Here is a 19,568-nt window from a genome sequence, read left to right on the forward strand (position 1 = left end):
ATAAATGGCTTCTTTCTTGGGGTCCCAGGGGATCAGAAGTTACTGATCTTCAACAATAACTAATGTTATTTACCACTGGTGGGTGAAGGCTGCATTACTTTTGCCCTCAATGTTGATGGCCAAGTGCTTCCTTTTGGCACTTGGATATCTCAGGGTAGCAGGGTCTAGACTTACTCCAAGGGATGGTGACAGGAGACACTCAAAAGATTATACAGACAGGGAACATAGTCCATTGCTTTTGGAAAGAAAGGAATATGTTACTTAGCCTGTAAGCATCTACTTCTGGCATGTAGTGCTGTAGATTCACAGGCTTTGCATACTCCTGCCATCTAGTGTTCGATCCAGATGTGTGCAAGTTGTTTTTTCTTCAAAGGAGTAATTTGAGTCATGAGGAAGAGTGACTCCTCATCTCAGCGATAATGCGCATGGGCATCAACTGTTGTTAAAACGTTTTCCCACAGGTGGGTGAGAATAGAGTGTAGAGTAAGTGTAAGTAATGAGATACTGATGTGACTATAAAGTAGAAAACTGCAACGGACACAGGTGTCTGGGGTGGATGGTGGGTGAATGTGAATCTACAGCAATACATGCCATGAACAGATGCTTACATGGTAATGAGCATATTCCGTTCGAGGTATGTGTGGTTGTAGATACACATTTTACATATACAGTAAAGCAGTCTGCCTTAGAAGCAGTGGCTAGCCTGTGGGTGTTCAGTTGTCTGGAAAAGTGTACTTAGGAAGAGTCCCTGGAGGGTGAGGCCCCAAGGGGTCACGGTTGAAGCGCATCAGCCAGATATTCGATGTAGTTGTTCCTCGATACGCAGAATAAGAGAGTGATCAAAACAATACCGACCAAAGTGAAGCACAAACCGAAAAGAGCACCATAACGGTCTGGAATCGGAGCATAAGCACACACGTCCGAACCAGACACCTGAAAGAAAGAAATCTAACAATGGAATCCATGCCCATGATCAGAGAGAGGCGGATTCACTACCTCGTTACTCAAAATACTTCTTAGAAGAAAAACAACTTGCACACATTCGGACCCAAAACTAGATGGCAGAAGTATGAAAGCAGGTGTATCTACAGCCACACATGACTCAAACAGTACCATTACAGGCAATTAAGAGTCTCTATACACAGATACAGATCATGCTCTGCAGTTTCTGAACCAATCTCAAATAATTCAGCTCTAGAGACAATGTTATTCAACAAGGAAAATTTTGGCTGCACTAAATACTGTCCAGAATTAAGCGGTCACAAAGTACTAGCACAGAAATATCAGGCCCATTTGAAAAACAACTCTGTGGCTTTAGAAGGGTTCTACTATCCACATAATCTGGCTTCATGCATGAGCTCTGCGCTAAAGGTTAGATTTTCACAGCTGTGCATTTTACTCGCTATTGTCAAATGTACAGTGTTCGTCAGCAAAAAATCAAAGGCAAGACAAACAAAAGCTGGTGAATATGTTGAGAATCAAGGTTTCTTGCTCCGTTCTACACAAAAGTCTGTCCGGAAGTTTTAAGTCCACTTCAAAGCCACAATTTACTGCCCCGTTAATTATGACAGGCAGTTTTTTCTTTCAAATGCAGGTCCCATCATGTGCCTGGTGCAATGCGTATGACACTCAAAAATGACCAAAGGACACAGTACCAAATCAAAATGTTCACTCTTCAAAACCAGTAACTATAGTTTCCTTTTGGAGCCTCACATGGTGTCAAATAAGGTGCGGAGATAAGGTGAGCTGTCACATAGCCCAGGGGTCAGTGGGCACAATCACTGGAGTCCAAATCCAGGAGCCATATGCAGATACTGTTAACGTTTAGTATTGCTTCTCCTGGACAGCTGGCACAAGTGATCTTGTGGATTCTAGGAAGTCTCTGTCTGCCGAGTACTCTTTTCCTTCCAATCAGCTGTGCCTTACTCTTTTTGACTTCTCTTTGCAGGCACAGTACAGCTTTTCTACACTGCAAAGCACTAGTAAGGCAGGTTCACAGATTTACCACAAATATAGTCCCAGCCTAGAAGGACCGTGGTGACTTAGCAACTCTCAACCCTGGATCTTGGTCTTCTTCTCTCCTGCACATATGCATAAGACCTCTCATTTGTGAAACTGAAATGCTAGACAAAGCACCACCTCAGAAGGCAATTACTTATCTTCTCCAGATGGCCTGGCTATTTAGGTGATCCGCAACATTTGAATCCAAGGGAGCCTCAATCCTTGAAGGAGCACAATCATGTCTGATCACATCCTAGCCAGGTATTGCAGTAAGGCTGCCCCTCTTGAGAAAGGTTTGGGTTGGCCACAGTGAAGGGTGAAGGTTGGATGGCTCTTATACAGGAGTCCATCTCCCCCAAGAGATGCATATGAAAACAGCTTAATGAAAGGGGAAGATTTCACTCTGGCAGGGGAAGTACAGCCATATCAAAAGGCATATGGGCTAGCTGTATTCATACATAGAAATAACTGGTTTTGTGAAGGGACCAGGAGAGTGCATATGTGCAGGCACAAATAGCAAAATTAGCACAGGCAGCCTTCCACAAATGGGATCATTAGCTTCAGTATGGCACACACTGTGGAGTCCTATTGACTTAACATTCTCTGCGGCACATACAAGAAACCAACACACAGAAAACAAATGTATTTCCACTGATCATAGATGTAAAGGGCTCAACTATAGAAGACTGTGCAGACTTTATGCCTCAGTATCATGCGGCAGAGTAGATGAATAATGACAGATTGGAACGCTACCCAGATCGATTGCCACTGGTTTCAAGCATTCCTCCCACCAACATTTGTGTTTTTGGTACAAAGATCAAGTCTTGTAGTTTCAGTAAGGGAGGGACTTAGGTGGCAGTACAGCCTCAATTTGTCAGCGAAGTAAGCAGAATAATATTCAATGTGATTTGTGATGAATTGTAATGGGTCTGCATTGAGAGAGTCCCATGGCCATAGACACATTAGCTGCGTGGTAGAGATTTATGTGCTATGTGCCATGGCTGAAGGACACAGGCTAGCCAAGGGAAATGCTCATATTTCTATTGATCAATAAAGCTAACTTGGTGTACACCCTTGGAGAATGCCACATCAGGACAGCGAGAATGTCTGCATTCAACTTTCATACTTTTGCAATGCCCGACTTTTACATAAGCTCCATGCTGCCTTTAAAAGTGAAAAGCACAAATTGTCTTTCGACTTAAAGGGCAATGTTTTGCTAGCTATGATCCACACAGATTAAAGGTTCTGGCAGTCTTATCTAGCACTATTGCAACTTTTTGTCAATACAAGAGAACAGGAGTAGGTCCTTGTAGGAAGCTGGCTCTGTATGTACTATATCAAAGTGAGATATAGTGTGTGCACAGAGTCCAGGGGTTCCCCAGAGGCTTAACAGAGGCCAAAGTACATAATACTAATGCTCTCTTTTGTGGTAGTGTGGTCAAGTAGTTAGGCTTATCAGAGGTTAGAGCAAAGCATTTGTTGTACAGACACAGAAAACAGAAGACTCACACACACTCTCAATTACTTAACTCCAGACCAATGCTGATCTATGAGGAGACCCTGGGGTCACTTAGAGGCTGCAGGTGAGGATCCTTGGTGTCTCGGGCACACCACCGGTTGGACAGGGAGGTGGGCCGCCTGCTGAACATTGGGGCACCAGGGGTTGGTTTCTCCTAGGCCTGGGGGCTGTGGGTGCAGTTGTTCTTAGGCGTCGGATATCTTCCTCTGGATCTTTGTGGTCAGGGGGGCCTTCAGGATTCCCTCTGCAGACGTCGTCATGGAGGGGTAAAGGGGTCAACCCAGGATGGGCACTTCCTCGAAATCGCCTGTGAACCCTCACTTGCTGGTTGGACCACTTGGACACGGGCCGTGGGCGTCGGGTGCACAAGGGTCAAGACTCACGCATCCGGAGCGAGGTGGGAGTCCTTGGTTGTAAGTTTCTTTAGACAGAGCCGCTGTCCTCAGGAGTTCTTGGTCCTTTTGGGTGCAGGTCAGTCCTCTTGAGTTGGCAGAGGTCGCTGGGCCCACTGGATTTGTCACTGGTCTTTTTGCAGGTTTTTTGAAACAGGAGACAGGCCGATAGGGCTGGGGCCAAAGCAGTTGTCTTCCTTCTTCTCTGCTGTGGGTTTCAGCTTAGCAGTCCTTCTTCTTGTAGGTCACCAGGAATCTGGTGAGCTGGGTTCAGGGAGGCCCTCAAATCCTTCATTTAGGGGTGTTTTAGGGGTCAGAGGGCAATAGCCAATGGCTACTGTCCCTGAGGGTGGCTACACCCTCTTTGTGCCCACTCCATTTGGGGAGGGGGGCCACATTCCTAACCCTACTGGTCCCTGTCCTCCAAACCAAGATGGAGGATTCTGCAGGAAATGAGGGGGGTCACCTAAGCTCTTGACACCTTCGAGGTGGTCCTGGCTGGGGGTAGTCGCTCCTCCCTGTTTTCCCTAATTTTCCCACCGGACTTGCTGCCAAAAGTGGGGCTTTGTCGGGGGTGGGGGTGGAGGCATCTCCACTAGCTGGAGTGCCCTGGGGCACTGTAACCTGAGGCTTGAGCCTTTGATGCTCACTGCCAGGTGTTACAGTTCCTGCAGGGGGAGGTGTGAAGCACCGCCACCCAGGATGGGCTTTGTTTCGGACCAGAGAGTGCACAAAGGCACTCACTCCATGTGGTCAGAAACTTGTCTGAAAGTGGCAGGCTGGCACAAACCGGTCAGTCTTACACTAGCGGTTTGGCTAACATATAGGGGGCATCTCTAAGATGCCCTCTGTGTGCATTTTTCAATAAATCCCACACTGGCATCAGTGTCGGTTTACTGTGTTGAGAAGTTTGATACCAAACTTCCCAGTATTCAGTGAAGCCATTAAGGTGCTGTGGGGTTCATAATGACAACCTCCCAGACCATATACTTAATATGGCTACACTGCACTTTCAATGTCTAAGAATGGACTTAGACACTGGAGGGGCATATTGCTCAGGCAGCTATGCCCTCACCTGTGTTATAGTGCACCCTGCCCTGGGGCTGTAAGGCCTGCTAGTGGGGTGATTTACCTATGCCAACAGTGGCACTTACCTACAGTCCTCCATCTACACATTATTTCCGAAACCAGACAGTAGTAACTAGTCACCAAAAATACTACATGCCCTACAAAACTCTAGAAATTGTAGTCTGTAGCAAAGCACCAATCACATTTCAAGTACTTCTATGCAATATTTTAAGTACATGCCTCTCCTTCTAGCAGAGTACAAGTACTGCTTTGCCTTTCTGGGTTCATATTTTTCACTACATTGTTTAACGTGTGTTTTATTGCTCTGCATATTGATGATCTATGGTCCTTGGAACATTTCATGTGTGTGCGAAAAGGTGGAACAGCAGCTAACATTTCCTTTCTAGGAATCCTAAAAAGCAGTCTTTCTGGTGGCCTGCCCACCGAAGACAGAGCAGAGTGAGGCCCATGTGAGCTCCTCACGCTCTATCCCACTTCAGGACTCTTTGCTTTACACCAGTGTGAAGCAGGTCATGTTCCATGTGGAGATTCCTGCATAGAATCTGAGTGGGAACCGACTGGAGCAGTGCCAGGATAGCAGATTTAGCCTGGTCCATCCCACAATAACACCTCCAAGAGGGTTTACATCAAGTGTGCTGTTTTGATAGGGACACCATATGGGCATATTTACCCTCTGTAACCAAACAGGTGCTTGTGTACCTGAACTCATCCTATAAAAACATATGCAATATGTATCTTTAATTAATATGGAGACTAGATGCTTTTCTCCAAGACTGGAGTACTGAGAACGAATACGCATTCTCACCCATCACCATGGCTGCAAGTATAGTGGTGCAAGTTTGGAGACAAGGGGTGGACTTGATTCTCATCAACCCCATCTGAAGATCTCAAGTATGGTTTCCAGTTGTCATGGAACTTTCCTGGAATTTACCAAACTATCTCCTCCATGGTCTAAAGCTGCTGAGGAACCTAAGAGGTTCCTTCTACAGACGTCTAACTGATGGTTCTCTCCACCTTGTGGCCTGGAAGGTTACAGGGAACATTGTACAGTTCCAGGTCTTTCTGTATAAGCTGAAAAACTCATCAGAAGAGCTTGGGCCTATAGTGCGGTCAAGAGGTACAAATTGGTTTGGAGAAGATGTTCCCTCTGGTTATGGAACGGGGGTCTGGATCCCAAAGCGTCGGGTTCTATCCTGATACTGAATTTCCTGTGTGAAGTGACCTTAAAGGGTGAGAACTGCATCTCAGTCAACACTGACCGATCAGCCATATCGGTAGGTCACATTTTGGCTGGCTTGTGTTACAGGGAGGTAGGGGGCAGGGGGCATCCCATAGAATATAGACTGTTGAGAGGAGTCTGGCTCTAGATACTTCTGAAGCGAGCTAGTATAAAATTTAAGTTCTCCTAAGGACACAGGCCAAGATTATCCCATCAGACAGAAACATGACAACAGTGAATGATCTCTTAGTTTATGAATACCATACAAGTGTTGCTTGCTAAACATTAAGTAAGAGGTCTACAGAATTTGCTTCTCCAGTAATACTGCTAATCTGATTTGGAGGATATTACCTGCATGAAAATTTTGGAAATGTATTTTAAATCACTAAGGGGATGTAGTCTGTGAAGCAGGCGCAAAGGAGAAGCAGGAATAAGGAAGCAGCGTACGAGTGGAGAGGCTGATGCCACATGAAGAAAATGGGAGAAGGTCCACTTGGAGGATTATAAAGGAGTATATGCACAGAAATTGGTTCTTTGCTATGAATTACACATTTTCTGAGATTCATAGGAAAATGTAGTTGAGTTGTTACTATTGGCAACTTTTAGAAAACAAAAATGAACACAGCTTGCGTAATTCAATTCTCAGTGTCAACAGAATTCAAAATGTAATTTAAGATAGCTAGAACATTTTATATCCAGATGTCTGAGCTTTCTCAAGATCACACACTGGAAAACATGAACTTTACTCAGTGACTTACTTTGAACAATTTGCAGACAGAAGCATATGCTATGTAGAGGCACCCCAAAACTGATTGCTGAATCACCTTTAAAAACAGGCATAAGATTTCTCTATGGTTCCGAATGTGGGAACGTATGAATTGGGTCTGCTGAGAGAATTTTACAAAGAATGGAATGATTGAACATTTCTCTTGTCATTAATGTCCCTGTGCCTTCTGGGTGGCATCCAGTACCTCTACGTCTTCTTGAAATCCTTTTACTTAACTCCTCAAGAAAGGATTTGTATAGTGTCTTTTACTTTCTTGACTTGCCTGCAAATTTCTGAATAAAACATTTGCTCACCTGATGTGTTCCATGACTACTGCTCTCGGAAAATACTTTGTTACACTGAAGACCACAGCAGGGCAGTGTCCCATGTGACATGTAGTCATCTAGTTACCCACTAATGCTCGAATTCAAGTAAGTCAAATGTCTTCAGATTCATTGCATAAAAAGAGCATTTGACAAATGTCTAAACCTCTAAGGACATCACAAAAAAATTGCCAAAAGCAGACAAGGTTAAGATTAAGAGTGAGGGATACCAAATATTCTTCTGTGCAGTGTGAGATAGAATAGGAAAGTGCTCAAACCGTTTAACTGTTCAGAGATTGTGATTCAGCTTACCTCAATTATTATTCAATTAGAAATCTAGAAAAAAACTATTTCCCTGTTTTGGTTAATTCACATATCTCAAATAGTGTCAGCAATCCTATTCAGCAACTGGTAAAGCTCTAAATTCCAAACTGGAGAACCACAAAAATTACCAACATGTTTTGGCAGTAGAAATTATAACAGACTAGTATCAATCAAGCTGCAAATAGAACTTATGTCGAATGGATACAGGCTGGAAGCCTACACTTATAGTATAAACTGGGGAAATATTCCAGAGAAGTAAAGATCTTGGATGAAACTAAGGATAACCAGCTACAACAGACATATTTAGGTTTTGCCAGCACAGAGGTTGTGCTGTGGTAGCAAAATCTCTTTTATATATATATATATATATATATATATATATATATATATGGAAAATGTCACTTGCCCAGTGTACATCTGTTCGTGCCATGAGACGCTGCAGATTCACATGCTTTGCACATCCTGCCATCTAGTGTTGGGCTCGGAGTGTTACAAGTTGTTTTTCTTCGAAGAAGTCTTTTCGAGTCACGAGATCGAGGGACTCCTCCCCTTTCGGCTCCATTGCACATGGGCGTCCACTCCATCTTAGATTGTTTTCCCCGCAGAGGGTGAGGTAGGAGTTGTGTATTATAGTAATAGTGCCCATGCAATGGAGTAAATATGTATGTACATAATGTGGTTTAAAGCGATCTATTTACAAATGTTCAAGATGAACTTCAAACGGCTACAGGCTCCCGGGGAGGCGGGCGGGCGCATGTGAATCTGCAGCATCTCATGCCACGAACACATGTACACTGGGTAAGTGACATTTTCCGTTCAATGGCATGTGTAGCTGCAGATACACATGCTTTGCATAGACTAGTAAGCCGTTATTTCCCCAAAAGCGGTGGTTCAGCCTGTAGGAGTTGAAGTTGTTTGAAACAAAGGTCGTAGTACTGCTTGTCCTACTGTGGCTTGTTGTGCTGTTAACACATCCACGCAGTAGTGCTTGGTAAATGTATGCGGCGTAGACCATGTGGCTGCCTTACATATTTCAGTCATTGGAATGTTTCCTAGAAAGGCCATGGTAGCACCTTTCTTTCTAGTTGAGTGTGCCTTTGGTGTTATAGGCAGTTCTCTTTTTGCTTTGAGATAACAGGTTTGAATGCATTTAACTATCCATCTAGCAATGCCTTGTTTGGATATTGGGTTCCTTGTATGAGGTTTTTGGAAAGCAACAAACAATTGTTTTGTTTTCCGAATTTGTTTTGTTCTGTCAATGTAGTACGTTAACGCTCTTTTGATGTCTAATGTATGTAGTGCTCTTTCAGCTACAGAATCTGGCTCTGGAAAGAACACTGGTAGCTCTACTGTTTGATTCAAGTGGAACGGTGATATGACTTTTGGTAAGAACTTAGGATTTGTTCGTAAAACTACTTTATGCTTGTGTATCTGAATAAAGGGTTTTTGTATGGTAAATGCTTGTATCTCACTTACTCTTCTTAGAGATGTGATGGCAATTAGAAAAGCTACTTTCCATGTTAAGTATTGTATCTCACATGAGTGCATGGGTTCAAACGGTGGACCCATGAGCCGTGTTAAAACAATGTTAAGGTTCCACGAAGGAACTGGCGGCGTCCTTGGTGGGATAATTCTCTTCAGACCTTCCATAAAAGCCTTTATGACTGGGATCCTAAATAGTGATGTTGAGTGCGTAATTTGCAGATAAGCTGAAATTGCGGTGAGATGTATTTTAATGGATGAAAAAGCTAGCTTTGACTTTTGTAAGTGCAGTAGGTAACTGACGATGTCTTTGGCAGATGCGTGTAAGGGTTGAATTTGTTTATTATGGCAGTAATAAACAAATCTTTTCCACTTATTTGCATAGCAATGTCTTGTGGTTGGTTTCCTAGCTTGTTTTATGACCTCCATACATTCCTGTTGAGGTCCAAATGTCAGAATTTTAAGATTTCAGGAGCCAAATTGCTAGATTCAGCGATGCTGGATTTGGGTGTCTGATCTGTTGTTTGTGTTGAGTTAACAGATCTGGTCTGTTTGGTAGTTTGACATGAGGCACTACTGAGAGGTCTAGTAGTGTTGTATACCAAGGTTGTCTTGCCCAAGTTGGTGCTATTAGTTTGAGTTTGAGCTTGTTTTGACTCAATTTGTTTACCAGATATGGAAGGAGTGTGAGAGGGGGGGGGAAAGCGTACGCAAATATCCCTGACCAACTCATCCATAACGCATTGCCCTGAGACTGCTCCTGTGGGTATCTGGATGCAAAGTTTTGGCATTTTGCGTTTTCTTTTGTTGCAAATAGGTCTATTTGTGGTGTTCCCCATTTTTGGAAGTACGTGTTTAGTATTTGGGGGTGAATCTCCCCTTCGTGGATCTGTTTGTGATCCAGAGAGAGGAGATGGTCTGCTAACTGATTCTGAATCCCTGGAATAAACTGTGCTATTAGGCGAATGTGGTTGTGAATCGCCCAATGCCATATTCTCTGTGCCAGGAGACACAACTGTGTCGAGGGTGTTCCTCCCTGTTTGTTCAGATAATACATCGTTGTCATGTTGTCTGTTTTGACAAGAATGTGTTTGTGGCTTATTATAGGTTGAAATGCTTTCAGTGCTAGAAATACTGCCAGTAGTTCTAAGTGATTTATGTGAAACTGTCTTTGCTGAGTGTCCCATTGTCCCTGGATGCTGTGTTGGTTGAGGTGTGCTCCCCACCCTATCATGGAGGCATCTGTCGTTATTACGTATTGAGGCACTGGGTCTTGGAAAGGCCGCCCTTGGTTTAAATTTATATTGTTCCACCATTGAAGCGAGGTGTATGTTTGGCGGTCTATCAACACTAGATCTAGAAGTTGACCCTGTGCCTGTGACCATTGTGATGCTAGGCACTGTTGTAAGGGCCGACTGTGCAATCTTGCGTTTGGGACAATGGCTGTGCATGAGGACATCATGCCTAGTAGTTTCATCACCATCTTGACTTGTATCTTTTATTTTGGATACATGGCCTGTATTACATTGTGAAAAGCCTGTACTCTTTGTGGACTTGGAGTGGCAATCCCTTTTGTTGTGTTGATTGTCGCCCCTAAGTATTGCTGTGTTTGACACGGCTGAAGGTGTGACTTTGTGTAGTTGAGTGAGAAACCTAGTTTGTGGAGTGTTTCTATGACATATTTTGTGTGTTGTGAACACCGTTTTTGCGTGTTGGTTTTGATTAACCAATCGTCTAGGTACGGGAACACATGTATTTGCTGCCTTCTGATATGAGCAGCTACTACTGCCAGGCATTTTGTAAAAACTCTTGGTGCAGTTGTTATCCCGAATGGCAACACTTTGAATTGGTAATGTACCCCTTGGAATACAAACCTTAAGTACTTTCTGTGTGAAGGATGTATTGGTATATGGAAGTATGCATCCTTTAGGTCTAGTGTTGTCATAGTCTTGTTTGAGCAATGGGATTACGTCCTGTAATGTCACCTTGTGAAAGTGATCTGATTTGATGTAGATATTTAGTGTTCTGAGATCTAATATAGGTCTTAGAGTTTTGTCCTTTTTGGGTATGAGAAAGTACAGCGAGTAAACTCCTGTTCCTCTCTGATGAATTGGTACTATTTCTATTGCATCTTTTTGTAACAACGCTTGGACCTCCAGTTGTAGAAGATCCATGTGTTGTTTTGACATAGTGTGTTTTCGGTGCGACATTTGGAGGGAATTTGAGAAATTCTATGCAATAACCATGCTGGATAATTGCTAGGACCCAAGTATCTGTTGTTATTTCCTCCCATTGTTTGTAGAACTTGGTTAGCCTCCCCCCACAGGTGTTATGTGTTGGGGATTTGTAATGTCTAAGTCACTGCTTGTTTTGTGGAGTTTTGGGACTTTGGAACTTCCCTCTACTTTTTTGGAATTGTCCCCCTGTATATTGTCCCCGAAAACATCCCCGTTGATATTGGCTCTGATAAGTGGGCCTTGTTTGTGAGGTTGTGGGTTCCTTGCTTTGTCCTCGAAACTCCCCTCAAAACTGTGTTTTACGAAATGTGCCTCTGCTCTGTGGGGAGTAGAGTGCGCCCATGGCTTTGGCCGTATCAGTGTCCTTTTTAAGTTTTTCGATGGCAGTGTCCACCTCCGGCCCAAACAACTGCTGTCCGTTAAATGGCATATTCAGCACGGCTTGTTGTATTTCCGGCTTGAATCCTGATGTACGCAGCCATGCATGTCTCCTTATTGTCACTGCTGTGTTTACAGTTCTAGCAGCTGTGTCTGCTGCATCCATTGTCCTTCTTCCACCACTTGCTGTGCTCTCTTTTGGAACTCCTTGGGCAAATGTTCTATAAAGTGTTGCATTTCGTCCCAATGAGCCCTATCGTATCTGGCCAACAAAACCTGTGAGTTGGCAATACGCCACTGGTTTGCTGCCTGTGCCGCCACCCTTTTCCCTGACCCGTCGAACTTACGACTCTTTGTCTGGAGGTGGTGCATCTCCTGAAGTGTGTGAGTTCGCCCTCTTGCGAGCTGCCCCCACTACCACTGAGTCCGGTGTTAACTGTTGTGTGATGTACACGGGGTCTGTTGGTGGCGGTTTATATTTTTTCTCCACTCTTGGAGTAATGGCCCTTCCTTTTACAGGCTCCTCAAACACTTGTTTGGAGTGTTTTAGCATTCCAGGTAGCATGGGGAGACTCTGGTACTGGCTGTGTGTGGACGACAGTGTATTAAATAGAAAGTCGTCTTCAATTGGCTCTGCATGCAGGCTGACATTATGAAACGCCGCTGCCCTTGACACCACTTGTGCGTAGGCTGTACTATCTTCTGGTGGTGACAGTCTAGCTGGATAACAGTCAGGACTGTTATCTGACACTGGCGCATCATAAAGATCCCACGCGTCTGGATCATCCGGACTCATCCCTGTATGAGTTGGGGATTGCATCATTGGTGGAGTGGCTACCGGTGATGGTTGCGGAGAGCGTTGTGGAGACGGTGGCGGGGTTACTTGTTTAGCCACCTTTGCCTGTGGCGGCTTGTCTTTCTCTTGGAAGGCAAGTTTGCGTTTCATTCGAATCGGAGGGAGAGTGCTGATCTTCCCTGTTTCTTTTTGGATGTGGAGCCTTCTTTGGGTGTAGTCTGGCTCCATTGTCTCCAGTTCCTGTCCAAATCTATGTGTTTGCATTTGTGAGGACAGGCCTTGTTCCTCTGTGTAGGAACTTGATTTCGGTTCCGAGGCCAGATGTTTCGGTATCGAAACCTTTTCGGCTGCCTTTTTCAGTTCCGACGACACTTTTTTGCTCTTCGGCATACAGATTTCTCAGTGCCGACTTGGTTCGGTGCTGCTCTCTCGGTGCCGAGATTGCTCTGACCCGGTGTCGAGTGTGCTCTGTGCCAGTATCTCGACCGGACTCGGATGACTTCGACACATGCATGCCCTTTTTTGGTGCCGATGCCCGGTCACCTATTTTTCGGGTTAGCCATGGCCTGTTGGCGGTGGCGTCCCCTGGGCTTTACTGGTCTTTACGTGAGTCTTGTGTATCGACGTCTTACTCGCGGTTTTCGGCGTCTGTTCAGGATCGACCTCTTCAGAGTCCGAATCCTCGATGGAGAAGGCTTCCTCTTCTTCCTCCATGTGTTTTTGTCCTGTCGGCACCGACGCCATCTGTAATCTTCTTGCTCTTCGGTCCCTTAAAGTCTTTCTGGACCGAAATGCTCGACAGGCCTCACAGGTATCCTCTTTGTGTTCTGGCGACAAACACAAATTACAGACCAAGTGCTGATCTGTATAAGGATACTTGTTGTGAAATTCGGGGCAGAAGCGGAATGGGGTCCGTTCCATTAGCCTTGAAGACGCATGCGGTCGGGCCGACGGGGAATCGAAAACCCCAAAGGGCCGCCGGAGCTCTTCCGAATTCAGTGTCGATCTGTTGTAGCTAACCCTATACCGAACACAAACAATACCGAATTTTCCGAGTTTTTCACTAACTTTCCGAACCGAAGCGCGGAGCGAAAAGGAACACGTCCGAACCCGATGGCGGAAAGAAAACAATCTAAGATGGAGTCGACGCCCATGCACAATGGAGCCGAAAGGGGAGGAGTCCCTCGATCTCGTGACTCGAAAAGACTTCTTCGAAGAAAAACAACTTGTAACACTCCGAGCCCAACACTAGATGGCGGGATGTGCAAAGCATGTGTATCTGCAGCTACACATGCCATCGAACATATATATATCTAAAAATAAAAAATAAAAATCTTGAAAGGGGCTTCAAATCCACCCATTACTTACCATTGGCTGGCTCTCCCACGCCACTTTACTTACCACTGGCTGGCTCCCATATGGCTCATATGTCACTTCACTTACCTTGCTTCCTCTTGGTCAGCACCTCCTTTCCTCCGCTTCCTCCTGGGCTGCAAGTCTTTATCGTGCCCTGGAGCCCGGATCAAGACTACTTCTGGTGGCCAGGGTCCTTCCACTACAGGCTCCTGCAGATACTTTTTTGTCTTTATTTTTTACTTTTTGGTGAACCCCCCCCCGCCTTCTTTTTCAACCCATTCTTTTTTATTATAGGTTCATATAGCCTGAATTTGACACAAAGGTATTGCAGCGTTTACATAAGCCCTGCTCAGAGGCTCATTAGTTTACCTCCCATCACCACGCCACCTCTTGATGTCTGTTTCAGTGAGAAGTGGTGATTAGGGTGGTCAGGTATGGCTCGAGGATTAGGAAGGCTAGGAACTGCAACGCCATTCTTTTCTTCCGATTCCGTGTCTTGACCCACACGAGCAGGCTCGCCATAAAAGATAAACAAGCATTGGCAAACCAATAGGTTTTGCCTATATGAAATTTATTGGCTTTGTCAATTTTTACATGTTACACAGCAGTTCAGTTGCTATGCAACATGGCTTAAAGTAAAAAGAAAAAAAACACAATATGAAGCGGTCAATGCTGGTTGGGTCATATTGCTTTTTTTTTTTGCTTCGTCATACCCCCTTTTTTTTTTTTATACAAGTCATGGTGCACCGCAGCTAAACAGCAGTGCAACATGTGGAAAAACATTGACAAAACCAACAGACTTTGCAAAGGCGAAATCGATTGACTTTTCCAATGTTTCTTCTAGAAGCAAACAATCTTAGATCTCCAATGAACTGAGCAGTGCCATATCTTTTTTAGATCTTACAACGTAAATAATTCTGGAACTCTAGGACTGCACTACAATATCATACCCTTGCCTGATTTCATTATTTTACTTAAGATTTCATTTATCAGCAATGAAATTAGTGAGCCTACTCAAATTGTTCATACTAGATTAACAACAATATATTACACTATACATCACGTTCCAGACAATGGTTCCGCAGTGTAGATTTGACGGAATATGGAGGATATAGCTCACCTTTCAAGGGAGTGGTGTTCCACGGAAGACAGCTCAGCAGATGGTCTTAAAAACAGAGACTTACAACATCAGTCCTTACCTTCAGTATATGCACAACACAGGTGCACCACTCCAAATTGGCACGCAGGGCCCCTTTCTTCTCAGCATTGAGACAATGATTGACAGCTTCTTCCATTCTTTTATTTGTCCGATACAGCTCCACCAATCGAATGTTAACGTAGACATCATCCGGCCGCGTGCACAGCTCTGACTGTATTAAGTCAAACAACTGATTCCAACCTACTTCTCCTTTAAAATTCAGAAGTTTTTCCTGTCAAAACATGTGTAAATGTAGAAAGGATTAGCTAAAATGTCTGACCAGGAGTGTCTTGCAACTGTTCAATGGATTCATGGTTTCTAAAACCAATAGGAAGTCATAGTCTTTCATTAAGTGTTTTGGTTTCACTCTAGTATGCACACATTGCATGGTATTAAAGCCAGACATCAGGCAGCATCTATAATGAAACTTAATATAATTAACTAAGCTTAGGAAAGGAAGAATGTAAAGACACAACTATATTTACAGATGGCCATTTAGAAGGCAAGGAATTACACAGAATAACAATCAAAAACTTATGAAGAAGCAAGAAAAGATACAAATATTAACAAGGAGAAAATGTTAAGAGTATCAAGCCAGATGAAATGGAAATCTGGGCTTCAGAGCATGATAAACAAGATAACATTGTTACCTTGCAAATTATAAGAGACAAAAAATGGATTTTGGTACACCAGGTAAAGTAATACATAGGCCAAAGTTACACAATTACCAATAATTTAATGTATAAAAAAAGTAAAACAGCTAATTGTAAATGCTTTTAGCAAAACCTTTTTAATTTACTTAAAAACAATAGCATAGTAAACAAATATGTACTTAAATAAATGTTAGATTACAATTTCCAAGAGACAAAGAAATGTACTTACTTTCAGTTTATAAACAGCAGGGCTTCCCGGAAAGAGTTTCGATGCTCTTTCAACCCAATACTCTGCTCTTCCATCATCAACGTTCTTGTCACAGAGTAATTCTGCAATCTTTAGAACAAGGTCCTTCTGGGTCGGGTTCAACTCTACAGAAGACTGCACATTTCCAAAACAGTGAAATATGGTTACTATAAAAGCTGCATAGGTTTTACAGTAGTTTAACAGGCGAGATGCTGACAGAAGAGCTAAGACACGCTTTGTGCCATATGATGAACAATGGAGCATAACAGTTCCAAACTACACTTCTTCTGGCCCTCTGAGCTAACTGAGATGAGTCCTTGTGCATCACAGACAGTTTATTTTTTATTTTTTTAAAGGCCTTATCAACTTTAAATATGACCACCATGCGCAATACAATACACTGCAAAAAGTCAGTACACATGACCTTGGTAACAATTTGAGATCCTCATTATGTTCTCCCTCCCCCAGTACATACTCTCACAATGCACAATGTAAAAGTGCCCCTTTAGGGAAGTACCCTCTTTCTCGGCATGGTTAACCCCCTTTTCTGTCTGTTGTCTGTGTGTTTGACTGTGTTCACTGGGATCCTGCTAACCAGGACCCCAGTGATTATGCTCTCTCCCTTCTAACTTGGTAACTTGTACCATTTATCACCCCACATTTGGCATACTGGTGCCCCCCTGTAAGTACCTAGTGTATGGTACACAGGTAACTGGGGTATCGGGGGATTACCCATGGGCTGCAGCATGTATTATGCCACCCATGGGGAGCCCATGGAAAGTGTTCTGCAGGCCTGCCATTGCAGTCTGCGTGAAAGGGTGCATGCACCCCTTTTCACCATAGGTCACTGCACCAGATCACTATATGTCACCCCTATAGCAGGCCCTCTTAGCCCAGAGGGCAGGGTGCAAGTACCTGTGTGTGAGGGCACTCCTGCACTAGCAGAAGTGCTACCACGAACTTTAGTTCCATTTTCATGGACTTCGTGAGTGCGGTTCGCCATTTTATGCGTGTACTGGACATAGATCACTATGTCCAGCTACATAATGGTAACTCCGAATCTAAGCATGTTTGGTATCAAACATGTCTAAATCATACCCAAATACTGTTGCCAGTATTGGAAGTATGAATCCATGCACTCTGGGGGCTCCTTAGAGGATTTCCAGCATTGCTCCTACCAGTCATCCAGGGTTTTTCAGGCAGCCCAAGCTGCTGCCACCCCTCAGACAGGTTTTTGCCCTCCTGCTGCTTGAACAGCTCAACCTCAGGACGGCAGAACAAAGGATTCTCTGAGAGAAGGGGATAACAGCCTCTTCCCTTGGTATTAGGTGTTACATGGCTTGGGAGTGGTAGCCTCCCCCAGCCACTGGTATGCTTTGAAGGGCATATTTGGTGCCCTCCATGCATAAACCAGTCTACACCAGTTCAGGGACCTCCAGTCCCTGCTCTGGCACGAAACTGGACAATGGAAAGGGGAGTGGCCACTCCGCTGTCCATCACCACCCCAGGAGTGGTGCCCATAGCTCCTCAAGAGGGTCCCTGGTTCTGCCTTCTTGAATCCAAGAGTGGCAAGGACCTCTGGGAGTATTTGAGTGGCCAGGCCGGGCAGGTACGTCAGAGCCCACTCCTGATAGGTGGTCACCTGGCTAGGTGACCAACCCCCCTTTCAGGGCTATTTAGGGTCTCTCTCTTGGGTGGGTCCTCAGATTCAGCTTGCAAGATTCCAGTAGGACTCCTCTTCAACGCTACTTCGAATTCCAGCCACTGGAACTGTGACTGGACCCTCCAGGAACCAAGAATCTGCATCCACGAAGGAGACACTTCTTGCAACATTGTTTCCACTGCACCTTCCAGCTTCTGCAACATGTTTTCAGCTGTGCATCATCTGGGGGCTGCAAGACTTCAACCTCCACAAGAAGGAAGAAGAAATCTCTCTTGGAGTGTAGGAGTCACTCCCCTGCATCGGCAGGCAATTACTGCACCGTCGACCGGCTGCATGGATCTCCTCTCATCCTGAGCCGAGTGGATCCTGCATCATGGGTGGCGGTCCCCAGTAGTCCTCTTTGCCAGCTGTCCAACTTTGGTGGAGGCAAGCCCTTGCCTTCCCACGGAGGACTGTACCCTGTGCACCGTGTCTTTTGCAGCTGCCAAGGCTTTTTGCAACTCCTCCAAGGGATCTTCAGGCTGCCTGTAGCTCCAGCCCCCAGCACTCCTTCCTGTGACGCAAAATCCTCTACATAGTTCTCCTGCGACGTAGGACCCTTCACCAGGCATGCTGCATGGGCTCTTCTGGGACTCCTGTGTCCCCCATCCTGTTGGACTCCTGTGGGTGCTGCCTTTGCTTCTGTGGGCTCTCTGTGTCTTCTGAGGGTCCCTTCAGACTCCTCCTCCTGGGTTGAGTCCTCCTGGGCCGTGCTGGTCCCGGGCAGCCCCACTTTTCGTCATCTGTGACATTTGCCTTTGACACACCACACCGCACTCCAATCCAATCCAAACCGCACTCCAATCCACTCCAATCCAAACCGCACTCCAATCCACTCCAATCCAAACCGCACTCCAATCCACTCCAATCCAAACCGCACTCCAATCCACTCCAATCCAAACCGCACTCCAATCCACTCCAATCCCCACTCCACTCCACTCCACTCCAATCCCCACTCCAATCCACTCCAATCCCCACTCCACTCCACTCCAATCCCCACTCCACTCCACTCCAATCCCCACTCCACTCCACTCCAATCCCCACTCCACTCCACTCCAATCCCCACTCCACTCCACTCCAATCCCCACTCCACTCCACTCCAATCCCCACTCCACTCCACTCCAATCCCCACTCCACTCCACTCCAATCCACTCCACTCCACTCCACTCCACTCCACTCCACTCCAATCCAATCCACACTCCACTCCACTCCACTCCAATCCAATCCAATCCACCCCAGCAGTACTATCACTCTAATTCAATCAACCCACCCCAATCCAATCTACCCCACTCCAATACACTTCACCCAGATTCAACTAACCCCATTTCAATCCACCCCATACAAACCACCCCACGTCGCTCTAGCCCAATCCACCAGACTATCGCAATTCAATCGAACCCACTCCCCCATTCCACCGCACCCTGCCACCATACTCGATTGCCCTTTACTCTATGACACTCTAGTCCCCCTATTTCAATCTACCACACTGTACTCCAACCAATCCACACTGTGCTCCAACCAATCCACTCTACAACACTACTCCCCCATTCCACTCTATGGTACTCCACTCTACTATCGTTTAGCCTTGCTCAACAGCAGCCAATAGCTCTTGTATAGGTAAGACCTATTGGCTTTACCAATGCTAGTTGCTTTGGACGCGGTTGGTTATGACTCTGAAAGTGCACTAGAGCCTTCTAAACAGGTCCCAGTACAAGTGCCCTCTCCCCAGATTGGTACTTGCGAATTGGTATCCCCAAGTGGCAAGTACTTCAACCCCCTTATAATTCCCTAGTATAAGGTACCAGTGGTACCCAGGGCATGGCTGTTAAAAGGGTAACCGGGCCTGAAGCACTGGTTGGGCCACTCTGCGTGACCCAAGCAAACTA

General features: G+C 45.2%; 1 protein-coding gene across 3 annotated transcripts in view; it reads right to left on the reverse strand.

Annotated features, from left to right (window-relative positions):
• Nucleotides 1–19,568, reverse strand: part of LOC138250083 (E3 SUMO-protein ligase RanBP2-like) — a 580,259-nt gene that overhangs the window by 532,566 nt on the left and 28,125 nt on the right. For all 3 annotated transcript variants that reach the window (XM_069204483.1, XM_069204484.1, XM_069204485.1), the window contains exons 4-5: nucleotides 15,963–16,115; nucleotides 15,082–15,312 (exon numbers count right to left, since the gene is read on the reverse strand). In XM_069204483.1, coding sequence (XP_069060584.1) covers nucleotides 15,082–15,312; nucleotides 15,963–16,115 — 384 coding nt within the window. The remainder of the gene's footprint in view (nucleotides 1–15,081; nucleotides 15,313–15,962; nucleotides 16,116–19,568) is intronic.

The sequence above is a fragment of the Pleurodeles waltl genome, chromosome 8, assembly GCF_031143425.1.
Source record: "Pleurodeles waltl isolate 20211129_DDA chromosome 8, aPleWal1.hap1.20221129, whole genome shotgun sequence".
Taxonomy (NCBI): domain Eukaryota; kingdom Metazoa; phylum Chordata; class Amphibia; order Caudata; family Salamandridae; genus Pleurodeles; species Pleurodeles waltl.